The 26,627-nt window shown below is 46.6% G+C and overlaps 2 protein-coding genes across 2 annotated transcripts; one reads left to right on the top strand and one right to left on the bottom strand.

The window, feature by feature from the left end:
- The first annotated feature begins 8,821 nt into the window (after positions 1-8,821).
- LOC136466121 (uncharacterized) lies at positions 8,822-9,424 on the top strand. Its single transcript, XM_066464586.1, has one exon. The coding sequence runs from the start codon at positions 8,822-8,824 to the stop codon at positions 9,422-9,424; it is 603 nt and encodes a 200-aa protein (XP_066320683.1).
- A 1,386-nt stretch (positions 9,425-10,810) lies between these two features.
- On the bottom strand, positions 10,811-12,203 carry LOC136464419 (uncharacterized). Its single transcript, XM_066463369.1, has 3 exons — positions 12,010-12,203; positions 11,743-11,898; positions 10,811-11,243 (listed from the first exon to the last, which is right to left on the bottom strand). Exons 1-3 carry the CDS (start codon positions 12,151-12,153, stop codon positions 10,971-10,973), a joined length of 573 nt encoding a protein of 190 aa, XP_066319466.1. The 5' UTR covers positions 12,154-12,203; the 3' UTR covers positions 10,811-10,970.
- Positions 12,204-26,627: the final 14,424 nt, after the last annotated feature.

Raw genomic sequence — 26,627 nt, forward strand, 5'->3', positions numbered from 1 at the left:
CTATTTATTTCATTAATCCTTATACCTTAGACCTATAAACTAAATGAAACTATGGACAAAAAATCCACAAGATCATTGCACTCATTACAAAGATGCAAAATAATCATAAGCATAATGATAAATCAACAAGCAATAAAGATGCACAGTTCAATCATTGACTCAACTTATGATACTATCATTTTTATTACATAAAGGGCACAAACTCCTATTCCTTATCTAAGGATCTTGGGTAGTCTATCATCACTTCTTCATTCGTCACTCTCACTGAATGCTTCTTTCAGGTTTGGTATCACTGAACACTTTTTGGTGGCAGTCCGGTAGTGATCTGACTTTGGCTACTTCCATGGTGTAATTGTTAATTCTTCCGTGGATAAGATTTAACATAATGTCCTTCCTGTTGGCAATGATGACACCTTCTCTTAGCTAGATCTTTTGTGATGTCATACTCGACGGAATTATTGCTTGGTGTTTTGTTCAGCTTTCTGACTCTGAAGATTCATCTTGGTTTGACTGATCTGTTTTCTAGCTTGCTTGGTCTTTCAAGGTTGAAACTCCTTATAGGTGATAGTCCACCCATCTATGCTTACCTCATGTGAAGTAGTTTTAGCTTGAGAAGCTTCTAACTCTTTATAGTTTAGATTCATCTGACTAGGGATCAGAGCTAGATGTGACAAATCTAAATGTTGATTGCTTCCCAATACTTGCTCTAGTTGAGACCTCCTTTCTCTTCTTATCCATATTAGTTTCACAATTCGAGTTCACCTTGACCTTTCCTTGATTTGGCTTGTTTCGAAGATAGGGAAAACCATAGTGCATGCAACATTGACATTGATACTGTCTTCCAAGAGTCTTGCTACCAGCACCTTCATTAGACTTTCATTTTCTTCCAAGCTTCTGTCACTTGTCTCTTCATGGGTCCCTTTGGTACGTTGGTTTGACCTTGTGGCGAGCATTGTGAAGAACTCCCATATTGATATCATTCCTTCAAGTCTTGCTTTTGCATAGCGATTAGCTTTTCCTTATCAAATGCAATCAAGGGTGGCATAGCTTGGTCTTCCTGTTTCTCTGATGTTGGCAGTTATCTTGTTATGTTCCATCTAATAGGCCAAGAGATAAGATTCAGAATAGAGACAATGTTTTCATAATAGAACAGAGGCTGAAGTGAGCATAACTTTTCACAAATAACAAGGTTAGAGAGAAAGCAAGAACTAAGCAAAGATGAAAGCATGCTAAGACATCTAGTTCTAACTAAGGCCTGCATCCTACAGTCAGCATTGCTCCGATACCACTTTGTAGCACCCGGATTTAAAGACAAAACCAGATACACACTATATGTAAGCCCAGAAAGTCAAATCTCACATATAGCCATAAATAAGGGTAATATCAATAGACAATGCTTAAATACATCACATGTTAGTATAAATGATATAACCTCAGAGCATAGGCAGCAGAAAGAACTCTGATCTTCAGGCGAAGACTCCAAATCCACAGGGACGACTGACTGGTTGACCACAAGCATAACTTCTTCAGACTAGCAATCTGGTACCCATCCAGGATTTTTATTTAAAGTATAGAAAAGTAAAACAAGTGTAAGTACATATCGTGCTTAACAAATATATCATGGGGTTCATGAGGCTCAAAGGCTGACATTGGTTTACTGCGATTAGCTTTAATAGGTCATCTTTTGAAGCAATTGAGTAGCAAAGAATTTATCATTCCCATAAACACATGATCAGGTAAACATGAATAATGAATAGCATAAACTAATTAATTATTAGTATCATCATTAACCATTAATAATCATCTATTCCATAAGGGTTCCAAGGCCACTCGTGTCCGTGAGCACGGCTGTTATAATAGTTTTACACTCTGCAGAGGTTGTACACTTTCACTGTGAGTCGTGATTTACCCTTTCGCCCGAGATAGCTAATCTCTTAACCCACTTCCAAGGAAGGTCAGTAGGGTTCACTATGAAGCCTTTCAAAGGTTCGTCTAACAAGTTAGGGCCGCTAAGGTTTTCCCATCAATAAGCATGAACCCCCTCCAAGGAGTGACTAACAAAGTGCACCATCTTGGCAGGCCGAGATCACACCCGTCGGAGCCTCTCTTACGCCATAAAGGTAACCACTAACAAGCTAGAAAAGGTCCTCATACTGAGCTAAAGCCAGAGCCATATAGTCCTCACAGCTGTACTATAAGTTCCAGATCATCACTTACAAATAAGTCCTTAGGGAGAGTAATCTAGAGCATTTAAAAAGTAGCTAAACACTCTAGCACCATGTTTCCATGTTACTAAAAAGTCATAGTTTTAATGTTTATAGCATATACCATTAGTATAGTTACAAGATCATGGTTTTAGTTAAGCACTAGCAAAAACTACCCCATGCAATAACCCAAAGATATCAAGGAATCCAGGATATCAATTAGCTTGAGAATTTACTATAGTTGCCAAGGTAGACACATGCATCATGAATAAAATGATTAATGGTGAATAGGTATCAAGGATGGTTCCCATGCTATACTTGCCTTAAAACACTGATCCTTCGGTAAGCTTTAATCTTCAACGTTCTTCTTCTTCTTCTTGATCATCCACGTATATCTCACTGACTGGACATAATCATAAAGCACCACAAGCATTCAAACTAGACATGCATAACATACATAGTCCTATTAGAATAATACATCAATCATAGAAAAATAAGTAAAAGAGTTTGAAACACTGATTCTACGTATCTCTATGAACACACAGTCACGAGAAGCACTCTAATCGGAACTACGGTTGAAAAGATACCACTATCGAGAGATTTGATTTATACGTGAAAAAGAAAACTATAGGCTTCATTTATTTTAACTATATAAATTCATATATATATATATATAAGACATTTTATAAATAATATAGATTGAATTAAGTCAATTTTAGATTTGAATTATAAAACTAAAGTAAAACAAATCATATTTTATTTTATAAAATCCAGTTGCATAATCATTAATCAAGATATGATTTAAACCATGTTATTTTAGAAATAACAATATAGTAAACACTATTACTAACGCGTAGATCTTGTCGCTACGAATCTAACGCAACTTGAATAGACTATTTCGGAGTTAAAATGAATAAGTTATGATTTAAACAAGTTTTTCTTTAGTTAAATAATAGATTAAATCTACCCATGAAATTTAAATATTGGAAACATGTCTAACAGTAGTAGAAACACATAGAAAATAGAAATATGGTCCTAACGCAATTCGAACGGGTCAAATCAGACTTAAAACACAAAAGTTACGTATGAAATAAGATGCAATGGCATTTCTGTAATTAATTGAACTCAAATTTGAATTTAAACTAATTAAATTTGAATTTTAAAAGCTAACAGGACTGCGGGCACTAATACTCAAAACTAAAGGGGCTAAAACAGAAGAAAATAGGACCTAAAAGAAATTATTTTGAACTTCGGTTGCATTGTGGGTTAATTCACCAAAAACAGAGGGGGGTTTTCTGCAAAAAATGGCATGGCTTGACCGGATGTTGACCGCGTCGGCTGACTGGGTGACACGTGGCACGCGCTGACTGGTGCGGTGCACCACGTGGCATGGTGGACGCGCTGACGCGGCACCGTGGGCCAGTTCTATGGGTCCACGGTGGACCGATTATGGTACGGTTGAATCTCGGCCGTCCAGACAACATCTGACGGCACTGGTTGCACTGGAGGATTCCCACTGGCCGCACAGCACCGCCGCGTGAGCCCGCCATGGCCGCTGGGGAGGCAGACACGGCGGCGAACGCCGGGATGATGTTCCGGACCTCCCCGAGACAAACCAAAAGCATCTACGTGATCTACAGAACCTCGCGAACACGATGGATGCAATTCCGAGGCGGGGATCACGCCGGAGCGTCGGTTCCACGACGGCACCATGGCCGGCGACATCGGGTGCTCGCTGCTATGGCGTTCTAGGGCACTAACCGAGACAAGAAGGGGACGAGGAGGTTTGGGAGCTCACCGCGAGTCTGGGAAAGGCGACGTATGCGTCCTGGGAAGGCTCCAAAGGTGGGGTCGACGACGGCGACGATCTAGAGAGAAAAGAATGGGCACTGTTGAGGGCGAATCCGATCAAGCCATGACCAAAACCAAGAAATGGCGGTACCTACTGGGCGCGGGGGAACACGGCGAAGCCTCAGGTCACAGTCGGCGACGGTGATTGAGTCATAGGTATGACGAATTGTGGCGGCGGTGGCGAGTGCTTGAGCGTGGCCGGGAAAAGGGAGAAGAAGGGGAGGGTCGAGCTCAGGTTTTATAGAAGGGACGGTGCTGCATAGATGGAAGGGAATTGGGGCGCGGGCGGAATTGGCCGCTTTCCATGCGGGTACGGTGGACCGGCAGCTTGCCGTGCATGGCGACGCCATCGCCGGCAAGCGTGAAAGGAAAGGAGCGGGGAAAGAAAGGAAGGAAGACGACGGGCGGGCGGGCGACTGATAGGCGAGGCCAGCAGCGCAGTGAGAGGGGGAAGGGAGCGCGTGCGGTGCGGGCATAGGCGCGCGGGGTAGGTCGAGCAGAGCGGGCCGCCTAGCTGGGCCGCGGGTGCGTGCGGTGCGCGCGCGGGAGAAAGCGGGAAGGAGAAAGGGGCGCGCGGAGCGGGCCACCGAGTGGGCCGTGCGGAGTAGGCCAGGCGCGGGAGAAAACGAGAAAGAAGGGTAGGCGCGGCTGGGCCGGTTCCGGGGCTGTGCTGAAAAAGGAAGAAAGAGAGTTTTTCCAAATCAAATTCTTTTTCAATTCTACTTTTCAATTCTAAGCCAAATTCAAATCAAATTCAAGTATAGTTTTAAATATACTTCCCTATTCAAATAAAAATGGACAATTTTATTAGGCTTTCCAAGATAAACTTTACAACTTTAAAAATACTTTTATTTTCTAATTTTCTTTTCTTTTATTTCAAAGCCATTTTCAAACCCTTTCAAAAACATTCCAAATTACTTTGAAGTTTTGGATCAACACCACTCATCACGATAAACTTTATGCACCAACATGTATGCACAATCAGTTGCTAAACCTTACGATGAATTTTAAATTAATGAAAATTTTTATTTTCCTATATTTCATGTGCACAAAAATTCATAAATAAATTATTTTAGCTCTATTTTAAAAGAGGTAAATTTTAGGGCGTTATAGCTCGATCCGTCACGGCCTAGATAGAGAAGCTAACACAAATTCCTTTTCTCTCCACGTAGTATGCTTCGAACAGCAACCTCCATGAGACTACGGCAAGGCAACGCTCTCGTGGGGCTCGCGCACGTCGGCTAGGACGTTGGTGGCTCGCGGGCAGGGAAGGACGACACTGCGACGTGGGCGGCGCGCCGCGAGGACGCAACAGGCGACGACCATGGGCGCACGATGACCTCGAGGGCAGGACCCACGTAGTAGGAAACTACACGTCGCCCCATCCGTGAAACCGTCGGTTTCTTCAACGTTGGTTCGCGTTCACGAGACGACGCCGTTTCTCAGGGGAGAAACAATTTCTCGTCGAGTTACTCTCTTTCTTCATTTATTTGGATGCCACATCAGATTTTTTTTGCTTGCGTGGAAGATCATTAATGCCATGGACCCAATAGAGCACTTGTTCTTTTAACAGCTGCAACGTGGAGGTGGAAATAAAACCAAGGCACGCACAACAACACAATTCACACGTGAGGGGCAGAATAATGTATGACAAAAAAGATGAAAAACAAAAATATAAACATGTTTGTAAGAAATAATGGAAAAAATCATGTCCATGTGCTTATCCTCTACTTTGTGTGGCCAAAAAGGAAAACAACATAAAGTTACCTTGTTTATGGGGCAAAAAAAGAAAAAAAATATGTTTAGATGTACCTACTAAATAAATTAATGCTACATTATTTAAGTCATAATTATTTTGCATCTACATACGCTTGTTTATTTATATCACGTTATTTTATATTTGTTAGTGCAGCAATACATGCAGCCGAGGCATCCTAACGAACAAACGATTTGAACCTTGTTCTACACGACCCGGTCAAAACGATCAAGCACTTGCCACCTACCTTTATTGTTTATCAATAATTCAATTAATATTTCCATTGCATTTGAAATAATTTTAGAAACACGTACATGTCGCACGCGCATATTTGCTAGTACTGAAAAAAAATGAAAAATGTAAGAGAAAAGGTATAGAGATGTACAGGTGGGCCAAACGATTGGATATTGTTTTTTTTTGTCCCACTATCTATTTCAGAGGGCAGAGGGCACTCAAATTAAATGCACAGGTGGACTGAGAATGGGTGACTTTCCTTCGGTAATTTCGCCTCTGTATCTGCCGTAGCAAGAAGATCGAAGGGCTACAAACATTTTCACCGTGCGGGACCAAGCTTTTTCACCCATGATAACAAATTAACAAGGTGAAGGCAAGCGAGAGCTGCCGGCCGTCAGAGGAGCGGGAGGTCCGTGGGATCTGGCGAGGAGCACCGCGCCATCCTTCTGCTCTGGGACTGCGAGGCCACTCCATGGAGGAGGTCCTCCCGGACTGGCGACGAGCCGTCCGGGCCGGGATACGGTAGAAGAGCGCCGTTGAATCCTTGTCCTACGCGCTCACCAAGGCCGCGGCCCCTGGCCGTGCTACGGATAGACCGGCCTGTGTTCGCGCCTTGCACTGACGCCGTGCGTGCTGGACTGGGACGTTCTTGAGTGGTTCCCGACCATGGCTTGCGCCGACATGAAGGCACACAAGGCCGGCAGCGGCGCGCTTGATTGGACCGTTTGTAGGAGAGTTCGATGATGATGACATGCTCCGGATCCTGCCTTCTTGGCCAACAAGAGCTACCATGCGTTACAGACCGTTCCCCGATCATTATTCAAGATAGCCTGGAGACCGACCTCCTGCTCTTCCTGCTGCTCACCGTCGTAATGTATCGAACCAGCTCGTCCGTGGTCGTCCGGGCCTCCTCCCAGCTGTGTTCCGTTGGCGGCGTGCGGAGCCGGAGGTCTGCGGCCAGCGCTGCGAGAGTGCGCGGGCGGAGTGGCGAGCTCACACCTCGCGGCCCAACGCTGTGTTCTGGCACGGCCAGCGCGTGGGGCGGCGTGGCGAGCGGCCGGCCGGCGTGGGCACAGCGCACGGCGAGCGGGCGGCCATCGCGGGCACGGCATGCGACGAGCGCGCGAGGCCGTCGCGGAGGGCTGCACGGCGAGCGGCTACCGTCGCGGACATGGGATGCGGCGAGCGCGCGCCGCCATCGCGGAGGGCGGCGCAGCGAACGTGCGCGGCCGGCGTGGCGAGCTCGCGGCCAGCGCGGAGGGCGGCGTGGGCACAGGGCGCGGCGAGCGGGGGGCCGTCGCGGGCACGGGATGCGGCGAGAGTGCGCGGCTGGTGCGAAGGTCGGCACGGCGACGATGGGTCTCCTTCGGAGCGGAGCGTTGCCTCAGCGTGGGACTTCCGGCCCCTCCAAGGAGGCGCGGATGGCAACGAGGAGCAGGAGAACTGCAGGGTGGCAAGTTGAGATGCCGTGCTCTGCTCTGTTCCTACAGCTTGCTCGCGTTCCTGGACAACCTGCGTTGGTGGTGGTGGGGCGTCCTCACTGATGTCCCTGTCCAGGACGATGGACACGATCACACGAGGTGCAGGCGGCCGAAAGCAGCTCAACAGTGGTATGGTCTGGCACTGGAGACGGTGGCGGCACTCTGCAACCGGCTCCGCACATCCATTGAAGCGGCACTGAGCCCCGACGAGCGGCGGCAGCCCGACCCTCCACAACCTGTGGCATGGTGCAGGAATCTTGATGGCGGCCCGACCCTCCACATCCTCCGCACGTAACGATAATAATCCTGTTGGAGGTCTGGCCGTCTCCTCCGGCGGTGTGCGGCGGCTCGCCGCAGGGGCGCCAAGTTCGCGCACTAAGGGACACACATGAGAGTCCCGGCCTTCAGCAGCCTCAGCTCTAGTTGATTCTGGACAGACGGTTGGATGGCAAACGAACGTAGCAGATGATGCTAAAGTTACGTGGCGACCTGGAGCGCACCGCCGACCACGAGGGCCGCCACGGCGGTGGTCCCGCTTATGGAGTCGACGAGTCGTCGACCCCGGGCGCCGCGTGCATCTCGGCGTTATGGCGCCCAAGCCCAGCATGGCCTCTCGGAAATAGGCGCGCGCAGCAACGTCTGATCGCACACCTTCGTCTCGTCTATGGCTCCGGCTCCGGGCTGCTCAACGCCGACACCCTGGGCGAGCTGGGCCGCGCCGCCTTCCCCCGCTTCGTCCTCGGATGCAGGCTCGTGCCCTCGTGTTCGTGTACTAGACGCTGTTGGGCTCGGGCCTCGCGGGCTTCGGCCGTGGCGCGTCGTCCGTGCCCGCGCGGCGCTCGGCCTCTCCAACTTCTCCTACATTCTGTCCCGCTGCTTCGACGACTACTTACCCGTGAGCGGCTCGCTCGTCCTCGGCGGCGAGGGGATGTAGTACATGCCCCTTGGTTATGAGCGCGGCGGGCGACACGCAGCCGTACGCCGTGTACTACTACGGTTACCGATAGCATAGCAAGTAACTTCAACAAATAGAAAAGACCAAGGGTATTCTTCGATGTATCGGCTTCCCGTTGCGTTGGACAAATTGGATCTCAATCGTGCTATCTACGGCGAGCACGAAGGTGTTGGTTAACGGCAGGCCAGGGAGGAGGATTGCACATGCCAGGGGCCTGCGCCAGGGGGGCCCAATCTCCCCAATGCTATGCTATTTGTCATCGTGATGGAGGTGCTGATCGAACTCCCTCATCCGCGAGGCAGATAGGCGTGGCTTCCTGATGACGTTGCCTGGGGCGGCTATGCCACATAGAGCTTTCCTGTATGACGACGACTTGGTCGTCTTCGTCGCTCCGAATGCTGCTGATCTGCATTGCCTCAAGCATATCCTGGCACTCTTCGCCGGGGCGTCGGGTCTCATAACCAACATGGACAAATGCCTCGCATCGCAGCCTATTCGTTGTTCCGAGGACGACCTCATGATTGTCCAGCAAGCCTTCCCATGTCGGATCGCGCCTTTCCCTTGCAGGTACCTGGGGGCACCACTTTCCTTCTCAAGGCTTAGGAGACCTGACGAGCAGCCGCTTGTGGATGCGGCTGCGGCTAGGATACCGACATGGAAGGCGGGGTTGCTCACCTGCGCAGGTCGCGTGGTCCTCACCAAGGTCACCCTCTCTGCAATCCCCGTGCATATCTCCATAGCCGCATGTCTCTCCGACTGGGATATTCAGCAGATCGATCGCCGTCACCGCGCTTTCCTATGGGCCGGAACGGAGGTCACCTCTGGGGGAAGTGCAAGGTCTCCTGGTCCACGGTCATCTGTAGACCGACGTGCTATGGTGGCCTCGGCGTTCTTGACCTTCGTTTCTTCGGCTTCGCCCTGCGCCTACGATGGGAGTGGCTAAAGAGGGTGCAGCCGGAACGTGCATGGGCGAGCCTGCCGGCTAGACCAGAGAAGGTGGTCGCGGCCATGTGTTCAGCATCTCTCTCGGTGGTCATAGGGGATGGCGCAGCGGCACTTTTCTGGACAGATTCGGCCCTCTATTCCGGCTCGCCCCGGCTCTGTTCTCCGTGATCTCTAGAACAGATCGACGAAGGACATTTAGAGAAGCCACCTTTTCAGCGTCGTTGGGTCAGGGACATAAGTGGCGCGCTTAGGGCACGAGTAACGAGGCTAACACTCTCAGTGGTTTTAGTATAAATAAAGTAGTCCACGTATATTAGAAAATATTGAGACTACTATTCACACAATGCAAAGTATCACTCTTTGTGATCTCAAGAGTGTCTTTTCTTTCATCACGTGTCACTTTTATTTTATCGAGGATGTCTATATTATATTCATGTGTTTCGTGACCAACTAGCACAAGGTTGTTAGTTCCATGTAAAACACACGATTTCTCTGAGAAACAAATTCAGTTGCTTTAGATAACAGTAGCACACGAATTCTACCACCATTGGATCAAAATCCAACGGCCACCATGCTTATTGCACATATTTTATAATAAAATTGTAGCTACAATTTTCGAATCAGGTTATAAAAAACCCGATACACAAAACTATACAAACCTAACGAAATCTAATATATGTTGACACAAAGACAATTAACAAATCATAAATTTTTTTCTATAGTTAGGCAAGGACAAAAAATAATATAAATGTTGACATAAAGACAATTAACAAGTCATAATTTTTTCTATAGTTAGACAAGAATAAAAATAAAAAATATATTATAAAATGAGATAATTTTTTTTTCTATAGTCGCTGTTGTCAGGGGGGAGACGATGAAATGAAACAAGAGAAGACTTGCAGAACAACTTGTCAGCGACAAGGAAAAAAAACAGATAGCTAAATAGGTGGGGATCAGACGGTTATCTATGGACAGACCCAACGATCGGATGATCAGAAAACCATGTGCCGGGAGAGACAAAAACACACGGTTGTCCTTTAGCATTTCCGTTTCTTGTATGGAGCACGTTCTCTCGCCAAATTCGTGAGCCGGCTAGAACGTTCATGTAAAACAAGAGCTGTAGGTACCGTTCCTGGTTTGCTACTCGCTGGCTGGGAATGTCCAAATGTGTAAACAAATTCCTGTCTGCTTAACGAAGTACGGGCTGCTTAAGTCCGCTCGAGAAAAAGAGAGAACTAAGCATAGCATCAGATGAAGCCAACTTGAGGACAATGCCCCCATTCCCATTCATCAGAAATAGTTCAAGACACAGCAGCTATCATACTACATCCACTGAGGCTCAGAGCTCAAAGCTATCATCACCAGGAGAGCAGAACTACCGGAACATGCTCAAATAGAACCAGCAAAAGGCGAAAACAGGGGACGTTTAAGCTACATGCCTACATCCTCGTCACCAACAAAAGAACCCAATCGCTGACACCTGTAACGTGAATCTTGTCCGCGGCTACCTTGGCTTTCCAATAGATCAGGACGAGTGGGAGTCTTCATTCCTTTTGAACTACTTGGAAGCGTGTAGGGATGGCGACCTTGTTCCCGGCGGCGTCCGATCCCTTGAATATTTTGCCGATGCCGTAAAAGACAGGGACCACTTCGCCTGTTGCTGAAACCGCCACCCACTCCTGGCCAGCCGTGTAGATGAGGATCTCGTAGCCCTGGCACTTGATCGTGAGGAAGCGGAGACGCCCGGTTTGCCTGAGAGATCCTGCCACCTCCTGAAGCTCGATGGATCCGAGCTCACGGCAGTCCGGGCTGGCGCACTGCAAGCACACAATCAGACGAACGGGATAAATTGAGGGATCTGACGAACTAACAATCAGACAACAGAGAGTCTTTGATGAACTAACAACCATACACGCAGACGAACGGGATAAACTGAGGGATCTGACGAACTAACAACCAGACAATAACCGAGACAAACGAGATTCACTGAGGACTCTGATGAACTAACAGCCAGACAAACAGATGACCGGGATAAACTGAGGAATCTGACGAACTAACAACCAGATAAACGAGATAAACCGAGAGCTCTGATGAACTAACAACCAGACAAACTAGATAAACTGAGGTCTCTGATGAACTAACAGCCAGACAAGTAGACGAACGCGATAAACTGAGGGATCTGACGAACTAACAACCAGATAAACGAGATAAACTGAGAGCTCTGATGAACCAACAACCAGACAAACGATATCAACCGAGGACTCCGACGAACTAAGCACTCCGACGAAACAAAACTAGAAGGTTCTCTTCACGCACCTTCCTGACCATGTGAGCCGGGTTGGGGCACGTCGGGTGGCACCTCCTGGTTAGCAGACGGGATCCGAATCTCTCCGAGCAACCCTGCGCACCGGGAGCAAGAGCGTAGAGGGCGACGTCCTTCTTCGATTCGTCGCCGCAGAACAGGCAGCGCACCTGAAACCGAAGGGGAGCGGCAGGGAATAAGCACACCACAATGAGAAGCAGCACGGAGAAGACCGAGACGAGAAACCTGAGGGAGAGAGAACACGAACAGCGCGGTGTTACCTTGAAGAAATGCGGTCCAGAACCTGCGTCGAGGAACCCGCTGGGCGGGGAGAGGCTGCGGAAGCCGCCGGACGCGGTGAGGTCTGGGGTCGCGAAGACGTCATACTCGAGCAGGGCTCTCGGGTTGGGCGAGCGCTCCGCCATGGCTTTGGGGGTGGGAGGGGCGAGCAATTCGAGCAAATTTGCACGGGACGGGGGCGACGAGGCTTTGGCAAAAGGAGAGGAATTCGTTTGATCGCTCGGTCTGGTGCTCTTCGCCTCTTCTCCTTTTATAAAGGGCGGTGGCCGGAGGCCGGAGGCCCTCTGCCGGTTGGCCGTGAGAGAAGTGCCACGCTGGAGTGGTCTGCCTTGGCGGACAAGTTGGTCTCGATTCCACTGTTATTTTCATCTGTAACTTAATAAAAGTTAGGTAAATTTGATTTGAGAATAAACCAAAGTGAAATTTAAGGCAAAATTAATAGATAGAGTACAGTGTACTACATTTGTAGGGTCATATGATTAATTCTAGGGTGACGGTGAATGTTATGAACTAATAATAGGTCCAAACTCCGCTTGTTTCTGTTGGGAATCGGCAGCATTGCATACTATATGCTTACTTTTTTTCTTTTTGATGACTTGTGGTGCTTCTTGGTCGTCATCTTTTTTTTTCAGTTAAATGCACCCTCAACTTATCAAGGATGCCACTTAGACGCACGAATTTTGAAAACGTATTTCTATATTCGTGCACAACTTAACAAGTTTAGGGACTAGAAATACATCTTCAAAGTTCGTGGATCTAAATGACATCCCTTGACAAATTCAGGGGTACGCTAAAACCTCGAACGATCATACAACCCCATGACATCACTTCTAGAAAAAAAAATCTGCGACTTTACATTTTTAGAAAATTATAAAATTGTATGCACAAATTTTGCGCAAGACATTTTGCAAGATAAAATTTATCACCATAATTTTTATCGTAACTTTTTCAATATAGTATTTGTCACAAGTTATGGTGACAACTTTTTTTATTACCTTTGCAACTCAAACTTTGTTTATAACTATCAGCGGGCAAATTTATTATAACACTTTCTTAATGTCATTTTTCTAGCATATTTTTTATATAATAAATTGTACGAATAACATATTACACATGTAAGATCTTGTTGTCCAACACACTTATTTTACATAATTTGTTCAGGGCAACCTTCTAAATCTAAAGAAATTATTCATAATATATAGGATAAAAAATGGTTGGTTGATATGGAAAATAAAAAGAAAGAAAAGAAAAAAAGTAGAAAAAATAAGTGAAAACTACATAGACACAAGACCACGACTGTCGTTCACCCTGAGTGAACCATCGTGAAATGAAATTGGTTAATATATATAATGTCATGTTGAAAAGTTGTCATCAATATAGGTTAATACATTGTATTAAAGAAAAGTTAGAGGAAGAAGTTTTGGTGATAAGTTTGTCTATAAAATACTGTATTGAAAAGTTACAATAACTTTATAATAAAAATGAAAAAATACAGAAAATTCTTTTCACAAAAGAGAAGTCGTGGGACTGGTGTGGTCGTTCGCTGGTTTCTAGTGTTAGAAAGTGAGCGTGTGAAAGCGGGAGTAAAACTGAAGGTAGTTTTTTTTTTAGGAAACAACTGATGGTTGTATTCGAATGACAAACAGTGAAAGTACATATAATGCCATCAAAATGGCGGTTTACCTGTCACAGAGAGGGAGCATACGGACACACTTTTCGCCTCTAAAGGAATAATCATTAGTGATAACTAATGACGTGAATAATCCCTAATTAATCATTAGAATAATTATTAACATCTAGTCCAGTGAAGGATCACTAACATGGATGGGCTTTCTAACAAGCCTTTGTTTTTAAGACGAAAGGAGTGGGATCTAAAAAAAAGAAAGAAAAACTATGAATGGAAACTTGAAATTCACGGACTACTAGAAATCGACTATCTAGCTAGCGTTCTTTTCAATAGTTGCTGCATGCAGTCTCACGTGTGTGTGAGATATATATATATATATATATATATATATATATATATATATATATATATATATATATATATATGGGAGATGCTAATTTACAGGTGCCTGTAAAGTAGTCATCTCTCAGGCGACGTGTTACATCCGTTGAATTTGATTGAATAGCTGGATCATCCCCTCCAACTTCTAGCGTAACTTCTGCTTTGCGTCACTTGTCGGACATGGTCGCCTCTACCACCATCCCTCCTCTGGATGTCCCCAGCGGGCAAGGACACGGATGGTCACATGTGTGGCCGGTGTTTGATGCGCTGAGCTGCCGCGGCGGTGCACAAGCACCATCGCCTGAAGGGACTAAAAAAATCATGCGTTTGATATTTAGGAATTGTGTGTGTGCGCGCGTGTGTGTGCCTATATATATATATATATATATATATATATATATATATATATATAACTACTATCCTGTAGCTGGCTACAGAATAACTTATTCTGTAGCCACTTTGAGTTACGATAATTACTATGTTATTTTACGAGATTATATATGTGTGTGTGTGTTATTGGGAACATAGGGCTCCCAATAGTTACTGAAAGCCCTAGCCCAAATCGGTGTTTCTTGGTTCCACCAAACCAGCTTCCAGCCCAAGCCCAACTGGACCAGCCCATCGGCCCACCCACCGGCCCACCAGACCCTATATATATACCCCCAAACTCTAATCCCCACCCATCCACCCACCCCATGGCCGCCACCCCCTGCCACTCGCCACAACCCACCCTGGAGCGCACGTCGTCACCCCTGTTGCGCGCCATCCCCCCACGGGAGCGCGGCTCTGCTGGGCCCTGGAGCATCGACGACAACGGCGCCCTGGAGCTCACGGCGATGTCGATCAGCGGTGGCGCGGTCCCACCCCTCCCCCGACCGGCGGCGGCGCGGCCCCGCCCCTCCCCCGACTTGCGGCGGCGCACCCTCTACCTCGTCGGCTCCGGCTACTACTGCGACCTTTCCCCACCGGCGGCGTCCCCATCGACTACGGCGGAGCTCCTCCCCCTTCAACCATGACGGCGACAACTCCTGCACATGCCAAGGCGGCGGCGCTCCTTCCTCTTCGCCGGCCAAGGCGTACCCCTCATCACCACCGGTCGTGGATCCACCTCCCTCCATCGGCCATGGCAGCACACCTGGTAGCCGTGGCTCCTCCCTCACCGGCGGTCGCGGCTCCTCCTAGTAGCTCGACGGGCCCCTGGCAGCGGCGCACATCCCGTCCCGTCCCCGTGCGCATGGTGACCAACGCCTCGCCTCGCGTGGTTGAGGGTCCCCAGCGGCAGCTCAGCCGTCCTCATGCGAACGGTTATCCACTGCAGCGACGCGTCACCCTAGGCAGACTACGCCCCTGGCTGCGACTCATCCTCTACACCATTACGCCCAAGCGGCTTCGCGTCCTAGCGAGTGTGGACGACTCCCCAACCCACGGTGACGCCTCCATTCCTCACCCATGGCGGTGTCTCCCGTACCCCGTCCGTCTGTGGTGTCTTCCTTCCCCATCACTGTTGGCATGCTGGTTGTTCTCTGGTGGGAAACACTTGCTTCTAGGTGGGCCTCATCCATGGCGGAATGGAGGCGCACCAACAGAAGGGGCAGGGCGGACTCGCCAGTTAGAGGCACTTGGCAGCACTCGCGCCCTGCCGTGCACGGGCTAGCGGGGCCCGCTCAGGGACGGGCAGCCGGCGGCGCGGGCCAAGGGTGCACGGGCCACAGGTATGTGGCGGTGCGGGTGTGTAGGCCACAGGCAGCCACGGCACCATCGCCCACCCCTACCCCAGATCCATGGCAGGATGAGGAGCGAGCAGACCAACAAGGTGCGCCATTTCCTTCTCCCTAGCTCGACCCCTTCCTATATCTCTGTTCAGAACCAACAGATTCTAATATTGTTGCCCTTTCATATCTCCATCAAGATCTAGAGTCATGGTGTATGCTGATCTGCCAACGGAGGTGTGTAAAAAATTATATTTCTTCTGATTTTTTAATGCTTTGTAAGCCGTAGTTGCTATGCCAAGTTTTAATTTGATTCGGTCATAGCTTGCAGGAACATGGAGCTGCAGCAAATGAAGAGCTAGCAATGCAAGCAAGCATGGTTTTCTACGCAATATTGATGTGTCTATTTAGATACAAATTGTTTTTATACATAAGTTTCTGTGCTTCACCGGTCGTGGCTACGTCAAGGTGAGGGCCGGGGCGGACTCGATCGCATGGGGCCGAGGGGAGGGCTGCAGGAGGCGCAAGGTGGCCAGAGAAGAATGCCAACATGTCTACGCTCCGGGCCATGGCGCTCACGAGGCGGTCCGGTGCAGACGCAGTCCACAGCCACGTCGCGAGGTGATAATATTCCCTGCTGGTGTTCGATGAACTGATCTGCTCATATTGGCTTCCTTTTTATGCACTCAAGGTTGCTGGTTTTGTAGGGACATTTGCTCATCCGTGTGTTTATGTGATTTGAATACAAATTATGAATTAGATTGTTTGCAGGGATGCTGGCCACTAGTTCTAGAAATTTAATTTTTTTCTTTCCCTTTGGTTACTATGCTTGCATGCATACTTTTCTACGCATGCTCAAATGTGTTTTAAGACCTGATTAGAACCAAAAAATTGTATGTTTATGCATAAATTTTTGGACATGGAGGTATGTATTCTATACATTGTTGGAATAAATTTCTATATATTATTGGAGCACATTTCTATATATTGTTGGAGTAGTTATTTGTGCACCTCTACACAATTATATATATTGTTAGAGCATACTTCTATACATTGTTAGAACACTTTTGGCATACATTATTGGAATAGTTATCCCTCCACTAACCTTTGTTGGTACACAATTATATACATTGTTCTATGCATTGTGTGGGTTGGGCCATCATGATCCTGGTACAATAATCTCCTAGAAGGAAGGGTATTTTGGGTTCTACGCACCGTTCCTCTATTAATTATACGTCCCCCAAAGCGAGAATAATGGTTTGTGTTGGGGTTGTCATGGTTTTGAAAAAAAAATCTCCTACAGGGGTTTTTATTGGGTTCTATGCATTGTTTCTCTATTAATTATACATTTGCCCACGTGGGAGGCAAGGTTTGGGTTGGGACCATAATAGACTTTGTTGCCTGTAAAAACATGTTTACATGTCTTTCTTACTGCTGTAAGATTTCTGTAACAGAACCGACCAATTATACGAAATTAAGTAAGAAAATCATCCGCCAGAGCAGACGATTTAGCAAACTTAAGCCCGTATAACCCGGTAGTCCGTGAAATCACGAAGGATTTCAAACCAACTTCCATTCCAGCCAAGATCGTAATAAGTTTAGCGGTCACCATCACATATTATATAAAAGTTTGCATCTCAGATACATCAGAGTTTAAACATAGTTATTACAAAATAAGTTCGAATAAAAGTAGCGGAAGCCATTTGTTCAAACCACACACACACTCACATGGAGTTTAAATACAGTGCCAGTGAATGATCATTTCCAATAAAAGCATCAGACGAGACGTAAGGAATGACCATGCCCATGGTCCTAAGCATCACCCATCGTAGGATAAAGGCAGTTGATACAGTAGCCGTAATACATCTGCCCATCTGCAACAAGTGGGAATAAAACCCTGAGTACGAGAAGGTACTCAGCTAGACTTACCCGACATAACCGAAAATAAGTGACACCAAGGATTATGAAGGGCTTTATAGTAGGGTAGCTGACTCAGTTGCAAAAAGGAGCATTTTTAGCATTTCAAGACCCTTTTTAAAAGCATTATTGTCAAGTTAATTGTTATTAACCTGTCGACTAAATTTGCACCTATACTAGAGCAAACATGTGATTAAGCAGATAATGATAACCAATGATCATTAAACAACTTCCATAATGTCATATTCCTTATAACTGTCCAAGTGTTCCATCAACATTACTATGATGAAGTAACTCAAGTCAAGTGCTCACTATCCAGGAGCGATGGCGATTCGAATCGATTCCTAACCAGCTGGTGATTTATTCCTTACACAAACCTCACTCACCCGCTAAAGTGAGATATTGATCACCGAGTCAACTATCCAGGAATCTCGAGTTTGCCAGGAACCACATGTACCCAGGGGCTGATTGACTGCACTTTGGTCTTATCATCTCGCCCCCGTGTCCTACCACACCTGCTCCGGCACAGTGCGCTGTGGGCAATCTACTCGGCCCGAATAATCTCCCAGCTTCGCGGTTGGAAGGTACTTTATCCGGCCAGCTAAATGTAAGGCATGCGTTCAACATGACTCGAGGCCCAACAACGGTCGGTCCTTAATCGACACAGACGGAAAGCACTACAGTCCAAAACTCTGCAAGTCTCCGTCCGGTCTCAACTTCATTTTACACTTAGTTATACCATGACTTCATAGTCATCCAAGCAGATCCAGGTAACCACCTATAGCTCGCAGGTGACAGGAAATCACTCGACTTCTACCGGTCTAAGCCAGCTAAGCATTGACTCGACTGCGGATACCAGGGTAACAAGGATATAGTATAACAAAGGTAAATAAGGTATAATGCAGCAACGGTTGCAAACAACTTCTGAACGTAATGCATCAATTAAAGTAAAGCATTTAATTAATAATTGCAAACCAGGAGAAAATGCTCCGAGGCTTGCCTCTCTCGAAGGAGCTCGGGCGGTGATCGGGGCACTCCGGAAGTTCCTCAACGTCCTCCTCGTCGGCTTCAGGCACTTCCTGCGGCTGCACCTTGAACTGCTCCTCAGGCTCCTCGGGTATGATGACTGGGTTCTCAGTTTGCGATCCTGTATGATGCAGTGTGCGTAAGTGCTTATGCAATCGGTGCATCGGATGAGATGAATACAAGGGATATGCTTGAATGCAAGGTAGTCAACATCATCCAAGAAAATATACTATAAGCACATGTCATCTACTGCATTCTCTTCTACTACTAATATGTTAAGTCAACACATCTTATTAAATGCTTCAAAGATACACCAAAGCTTCACTAGTTTCTTAATCACACTTAAAGCAACACTTACTTAAACCCTAATTAATAATAGGTTTGAATAGCAACCTCTATTTTTCTTGCTTAGAAAAATCTTAGAAAATTACTATAGCACATTACTACCCTAAGTAGTCTACTATCAGATTTTCATGGTATTTGAATGAGTGGATTAGCCTACACAAAAATAACAAGCTATGGCATGATTATGTACATGAAAATACTTTGTACTGTGAAAAGTGTCAAACAACAGAGTTAGTATTTTTCCTATGTTCTTCATAGCATACAATGACTGTACAAAAATTATCACATGCATGTTTTATACAAAGTTTGTTCTCTAGCTAAAATAACAAAAATCAGCCATTAAAGGTACTTGAACTACACCTCAAAATTTTTCTACAGTATATGCATGACACATATTTTTCCTAGGAAGTACATTACATAAGAAGATTAACAAACTTGGAATCATATTTTTCTGAAGCCCATAGATTTTTCTACACATTTTTCAAGTTATCAGCAATATCCATGATTAAATAAAGTTCTACAGAAAAGTATCTAAAAAATGACATGCAATAATTTTTCCCAAGTAGATCTGATGATAAGGAACCTAGAAAAATTTATTTCAACAGTTTTGGAGCAAATTTGAGTACCCAAACATTTTCCAAACAATTTCTATTTTCAAATAATAAAGAAAAATTGAAACCGAATACTCCTATTGCTACTGGGCCAGCCCGCTGGAATCAGCTGGCCCATGGCCACATTTGGCCTGCGCGGCTCGAGCGAAGGGAAGGGGGAGGCGGCCCGGCAGGGCGTCGGCCCATGGCCTCTCGGCCTGGCTCGGCCGAGGCGAAGACCACGCCGGCGCTGTGACGTCGCGGCGGCACGGCTCGGCCAACGAGACCGGCGGCCATTGCCGGCCGTGACAGGGCGAGCTAGCGGGCGCATGCAGTTCACGAGAAGCTGGCGAAGGCGGGAAGGTAGCTAGGCAGGGTGGAGAAGAGGAGGAATGGGGCCTTCCACGGTGGCCGAGCATGGCGGCGCCATGGCCGACGGCGGCGAGGCGCTAGAAGGCACTACCTGAGCTCGATCAGTCGGCACAAGCGCGAGCACTACGTGCCGGAGAGCGAGGCGGAACTGCTGGCGCGCGATTGCTGGCCGCGGTAGAGAAGGCGCGGTGAATTTGGCCAGAGGGTGCGGTGGCGCGGCGAGGGGGAGAGTGAGTGAGCTCGGTGCTTGTGGAGAGGAGAGGCAGCGCGGGAGAGAGCAAGCGAGGGCACCGGCTTCAGCAGAAGTAGGCGGGCGCGTGGGCGCGGACACAGGCCGGCTGCAACGCGTGGCGGCGTCGATGGCGCATGGCCGCCACGCGGCGGGCGTGCTCTATCGCGGTCGGCGCGTGTGCGAGCGGCGAGCAGGGGAACGGCGTGGGGCTGGGCCGAGGCGAGACGCGCGCGGGATGGCGTTGTGCGTGGGCCGGCGCGCGAGGTGGGCTGGCACGCTGGGCTGGCGAGGCGCGCAGCAGGTGGGGACGCGGGAGGCTCGTGGCTATAGGCCGGGCCGGCTTCGGCCGTGGGCCAGAAATGAGGCGACGGCCCACGAAGTGAGAAAAGCCCTTTTTCAATTTAGATTTTCAAGAAATTTTTAAATGCCAGCTTTCAAATATCATTTTGAGCAAAAAAATGACATCTTTTGAAAATGTACAAAAAATGAAAATTGATTAGAATGTAATTCTCTACAACTTTGCTTTTATGACCAATGCCAAATTCTTGATAGATTTTGAATTCTAAAATTAAAGTCAATTTTAACTCAAAACCCTAATTTTGGAGAATTATTTTAAAAAGCAAAATTTGGCAATAATTCAAATACAAACCTTGCTCCAAAAATTGTACTAAACATTTCTAGATGATTTACAATCATAACCAAACAAGTTCTACTAACCTAGCAAGCAAAATTCAGGGCAAAACAACTCTAACAAGTGTATGCAACATTCAGGTTTCACAACATGTTTCATATGTTTCGAAGCAGTGTTTCAGTTATTATTTTCATGATTGGGCATGTATGATTAGGATGCTTGATGATGCATGATATGCATGATTTGCAGTGCCTAAATGCTGGCATAACACCGAGGTGTTACAGCCCTCCCCCCTTATAAAAATCTCGTCCCGAGATTTGGGTTACGAACCATTTGTTATAAAAATCTTCATAAGCTTTTTGTAGATATTCTCCCGTTTCCCAAGTTGCATCTCCCTCATCATGATGATCCCACTGTATCTTGTATGTTTTCACCACACTATTCTGAGTAGCACATTCCTTAGTGTCTAACACCTGGACTGGTTGCTCACGATACACCAAATCTGATTTGAGTTGGATACCTCGAGGTTCTATTCTTTCCTCCAGAACACGTAAACATTTCTTGAGATGTGATACATGGAAAACTAGGAAAACGGTACCCATTGTCTCAGGTAACTCTAACTTATAGGCTACTAGACCTCTTCATTCTAGAATCTTGTATGGTCCTACGAATCTAGCGGTAAGCTTTCTTTGGACTCCAAACCTTTTCTTCTTCATTAGCGTGACTTTCAGATAAACATAGTCACCAACTTCAAACATAAGGGGTCTCCTTCTTCTGTCTGCATAACTTTTCTGTCGTGATTGGGCCACTTTCATATTCTGCTGAATAATATGAACTTTCTTCTCGGTTTCTTCTACAAAGTCAATGCCATAATACCTTCTATCCCTAGGCTCGACCCAATTCAATGGTGTTCTACATTTTCTGCCATACAAAGCTTCGAATGGGGCCATCTTGATGCTTTCTTGATAACTATTATTATAAGAAAACTCAGCTAACGGTAACCATGACTCCCATGATCCCTTAGAAGACAATATACAGGCTCTTAACATATCCTCCAAAACAGCATTCACTCATTCAGTCTGACCATCTGTCTGAGGATGATAAGCGGTACTGCGAATCAAACTAGTTCCTAAGCCTTTGTATAAATGTTCCCAAAAGTGAGCCGTGAACTGTGAGCCTCTATCAGATACTATGGTCTTCGGTATACCATGCAACCTCACAATTTCTACGATATACTTCTCGGCATATTGAGGTGGTCGATATTCTGTTTTGACAGGCAAGAAATGAGCGGTCTTGGTAAGACGGTCCACAATTACCCAAATCGAATCATGTCCTTTTTGAGTAGTGGGCAAACCCGTAATAAAATCCATACTTATATCGTCCCACTTCCAACTAGGGACTGATAAGGGTTGCAACATACCGGCAGGTTTCATATGAATAGCTTTCACTCGACAACATGTGTCACATCTAGCAACATATGCTGTAATTTCTTTCTTCATTTTGGTCCACCAATAACGAGATCTTAGTTCTTGATACATCTTACTACTTCCGGGATGGATAGATAGCTTAGAAAGGTGAGCTTCATCCATGAGTTTATTCCTAAGCTCTCGATCCTTGGGAACCACAAGACGGTCGTCAAACCACAACACGCCCTGTTCATCCACTTTAAAGTGCTAAGACGACTTTTCTTTGATTTTCTCTTTGATGTGGAATATTCCCTTGTCAGTTTTCTGGTCTTCTATTATCTTACTCTCCAAAGAGCAACTAATCTGAATACTATGTAACACAGCAGGATGCATTAGATCGAACCCATCTTCAAGTAATGGCTGCACATTCAAGTAATGTGACTTTCTGCTCAAAGCATATGCCACTACATTGGCTTTTCCAGGATGATATTGCACATTCAAGTTGTAATCCTTGATCAATTCCAACCATCTGCGTTGCCTCATGTTCAGCTCTGGTTGGGTAAAGATGTATTTAAGACTCTTGTGATCTGTGAAAATATTGCACACATTACCAAGTAGATAATGTCTCCAAATTTTTAGGGCATGCACAACTGCCGCAAGTTCAAGATCATGTGTTGGATAATTGACCTCGTGTTTCCTCAATTGACGTGATGCATAAGCAATGACTCTCCTTTCTTGCATAAGAACACAGCCTAATCCAGTTTTTGATACGTCGCAAATCACATCAAATGGCTTGTCGATATCTGGTTGTGCTAGAACAGGAGCAGTGGTCAACAGTTTCCGCAAAGTGTGGAAAGCTGCTTCACACTCCTCTGTCCACACAAACTTGTGATCCTTCTGTAGGAGACTTGTCATAGGTTTGGCAATCTTCGAGAAATCTGGTATAAAGCGACGGTAATAACCGGCTAGTCCTAAGAAACTTCTAATCTCAGGAACTGTGGTCGGTGCTTTCCAATTCATCACTTCTTGCACCTTACTTGGATCGACTGAAACTCCACTCTCTGACAGAATGTGACCAAGGAAAGGAACTTCCTTCAACCAGAATTCACATTTACTAAACTTAGCATACAGTTGATGATCCCTAAGTCTAGTCAAGACAGTTCTCAGATGCTCTTCATGATCTTTCTCGTTCTCAGAGTACACCAGAATGTCATCGATGAACACTACCACAAACTTATCCAATTCTGGCATGAAAACTGTATTCATCAAGAACATAAAGTATGTAGGAGCATTTGTCAAGCCAAAGGACATGACAAGATACTCATACAACTCGTATCTGGTGGAAAATGCAGTTTTTGGTATATCCTGTGGCCTAATCTTGATCTGATGATAACCGGATCTCAAATCTATTTTTGAGAACACCTTGGCCTTGGCTAACTGGTCAAACATAACATCAATATGAGGCAAGGGATACTTATTCTTTATGGTTACAGCATTGAGTGGCCTATAATCTACGCACATTCTCAACGTGCCCTCTTTCTTCTTCTTCACAAACAAGGCGGGACATCCCCATTCCGACTTGCTTGGCCGAATAAACCCCCTTTTCGATAAATCTTCTAATTGCTTCTTCAGCTCAGCTAACTCATCTGGAGGCATCTGATAGGGTCTCCTTGAAATCGGAGCTGTTCCGGGGACTAACTCAATTCCAAACCCAATCTCCCTATCCGGCGGAAGACCAGGTAGCTCATCCAGGAATACATCCGGAAACTCACACACTACCGAAATCTGATGAATAGGAATGACTGCCGTAGCACATGTAACACTTATAAGGTCTGTTCTCCGAGGCAATGGTACTTGGAAAGTACCCTCACCCAGGGGATCCTTAAGGGTAAGTACTCGACTTCCAGTATCTATGACTGCTCCCCAATCCTTCAACCAATTCATCCCTATAATGACATCCAAAACTAATCCAGGCATAACTATCAAGTTCACTCGGAACTTCCTGCTACCTAATTCAAGGGTTGACCCTCGAACCATCCGGTTGGTCAAAACATCAGCCCCTGCTGAACTTATACGGTAACCATAACCCAATTCTGTGCATAGTTGTTCATGTTTCTGTGCAAATGCTTGACTCATAAAAGAATGCAATGATCCAGAATCAAATAGAACAACTGCAGGGTTTTCGTTGACAGGAAACTTACCAGCAGTGATGGGCTCTCCCTTAGGAATTTCATCCACAGTCATACTATGCACTCTAGCATTATAAGTCTGCTGCTTCTTCTTGGGCGGATACGGACAAAACCTCGAGAAATGGCCGGGTTGATCACAGTTATAGCAGGGTCCCCTCACTATCCCGACAGATCCCATAGCTCCCTTGGAACTGCCTCGTACCGCAGTTGTGGCTGCTTTGTTGGGCTGTACTACCATCTTGTAAGGCTTCTAGGGTCCACGGAAATTCTGACTTCTTTGCTGAGGTGGCCTGAACCTAGCGCCAGGTGCCGATGGGCGATATGGAGGACGACCTCCCATAGGTGCTCTAGCTTGGGACGGACCACCTTCAAGGGCTCTCTTGCGTGTCTTGGCTACGGTGCTGGCGTTGTTATTCTTCTCCTGCTTCAGACAGTCGCTGATGAAGTCATTGAATCTAACGCGGTTGTTGGTACCAACATGCTTCATCATTTTTGGATTGAGTCCCCTCTTAAAACTGGCTATTCTCTTAGCATCGGTGTCAACCATGTCGGGAGCATAGCGACACAAGTTGTTGAAGGCATGCAGATATTGCGTCACGGTCTTGGTGCCCTGATTTAATGCCAAGAATTCTTCCAACTTCATCTCGGTCAGCCCGGGTGGAATATAAACTCCACAGAAGGCCTCAACAAACTCTCTCCACGAGATCTGAGCATTTGGAGGGAAGGTGGTGCGATGGTGCTTCCACTACATTCGCGCTGGTCCTTGCAACTGAAGTGCAGCATACTCCGTTTTCAGCACCTCAGTCATCCACAACACACGGAATTTATCTTCCATCGTGTTGATCCATTCCTCAGCATCGAGTGGCTCTATTGCTTCCTTGAATACTGGTGGCCTGGTGTCCATAAAATCTTTGAAGCTGCTATATTGGTTCACCCCAAGGCCACCACCCTGATTATTACCATGTTGAACGTTGTTGGCGATGGTGCGCAGAAAATCCTCCATGTTCTTCTTGGATTGTTCCGCGTTGTGCTGACTCCCAAGCAACTGTGCGAGGAACATCTCGGGGGTAAACGGGGGAGGAGGTGGCAAATGCGGTTCATGGGGAGGTTCATTGTTGTTGCCGTGGTTTCCACCACCACCACCACCGGTCCCCGCACCGTTAGCACCGGTCTCAGCGGCCTCATACGTGGTTCGGCGAGTGTTTGTCATCTGTATATTTTAGCAACAAGTAATGATTGAGTGAAGCTGTAATAATTGCGAGTGAAGGAAAAATTATATCGTACTAAATTTACTGGAGAGAATAAATTCATACAATAAAACAGAGGCACAACAATCGCATCCCAATTAAAACAACATCACTTAATCAAATTACTTCAACAGCAACCATCGCGTTCATACAACCAAATTGCCAGCATACATACACTGGACTTTTATGCGTTCAGATATCGCATTCTTAATCAAGTTCCAACCACATGCCAAGTCTCATACGTTCAAAGCAACATACAATAGGTTACATGCCAACAAAAGAAAGGTCATCGCGACAGGACCTAGATACTAGCGCAAGGCAACTAGCCTACTCCTCAGGGTCATCGTCAGGATCGAAGACGTCACCATCGCCCCCAGGTGAAACTACAGGCTCGTCCTCATTGTCGTTGTCGATGTCCATGTCAGTGGCGTCTAGTGGAGCATATGGGCCAACCCCATTGTAGAGCGCATGAAACTCCTCATGCAGGTTGCCGTTGTATTCCTCTAGCTCATCGACCCTCTGCAGCAGAAGGTCCCTCTCTTCCTAGGCTTCATTCCTTTCCTGAACCAACTGTCTAATCATGCGGTCTGCATTGTTGTTGGCTTGAGTCAAGGTATGCACCCGCTGCATAGCTCTATCACCTCTCTCAACCGCCTGGTCTCGCTGTAAGTTCATATTAGCCAACTGCTCCTGCAAGCTAGCTATAGCACGTGCCTGTCTCTTCTTCTGCTTTCTCCCCTTGAGCTTATCCTGACCACGCAAGCCAGTCAAAGTCTAGTAGGTACTCTCGAGACCCTCATACGCTCTGATGGTGGCGAACATAGCACTCATTGCTTGGTTGTCGCTAGCCTGTCCCTCAGCTGGACCTCTGACCAATGCGTTTCCCTGAGGCTGAACCCAAATGGCATCACGAGGATCATCCCTAGG

This window comes from Miscanthus floridulus, chromosome 7 (assembly GCF_019320115.1).
Source record: "Miscanthus floridulus cultivar M001 chromosome 7, ASM1932011v1, whole genome shotgun sequence".
NCBI lineage: Eukaryota > Viridiplantae > Streptophyta > Magnoliopsida > Poales > Poaceae > Miscanthus > Miscanthus floridulus.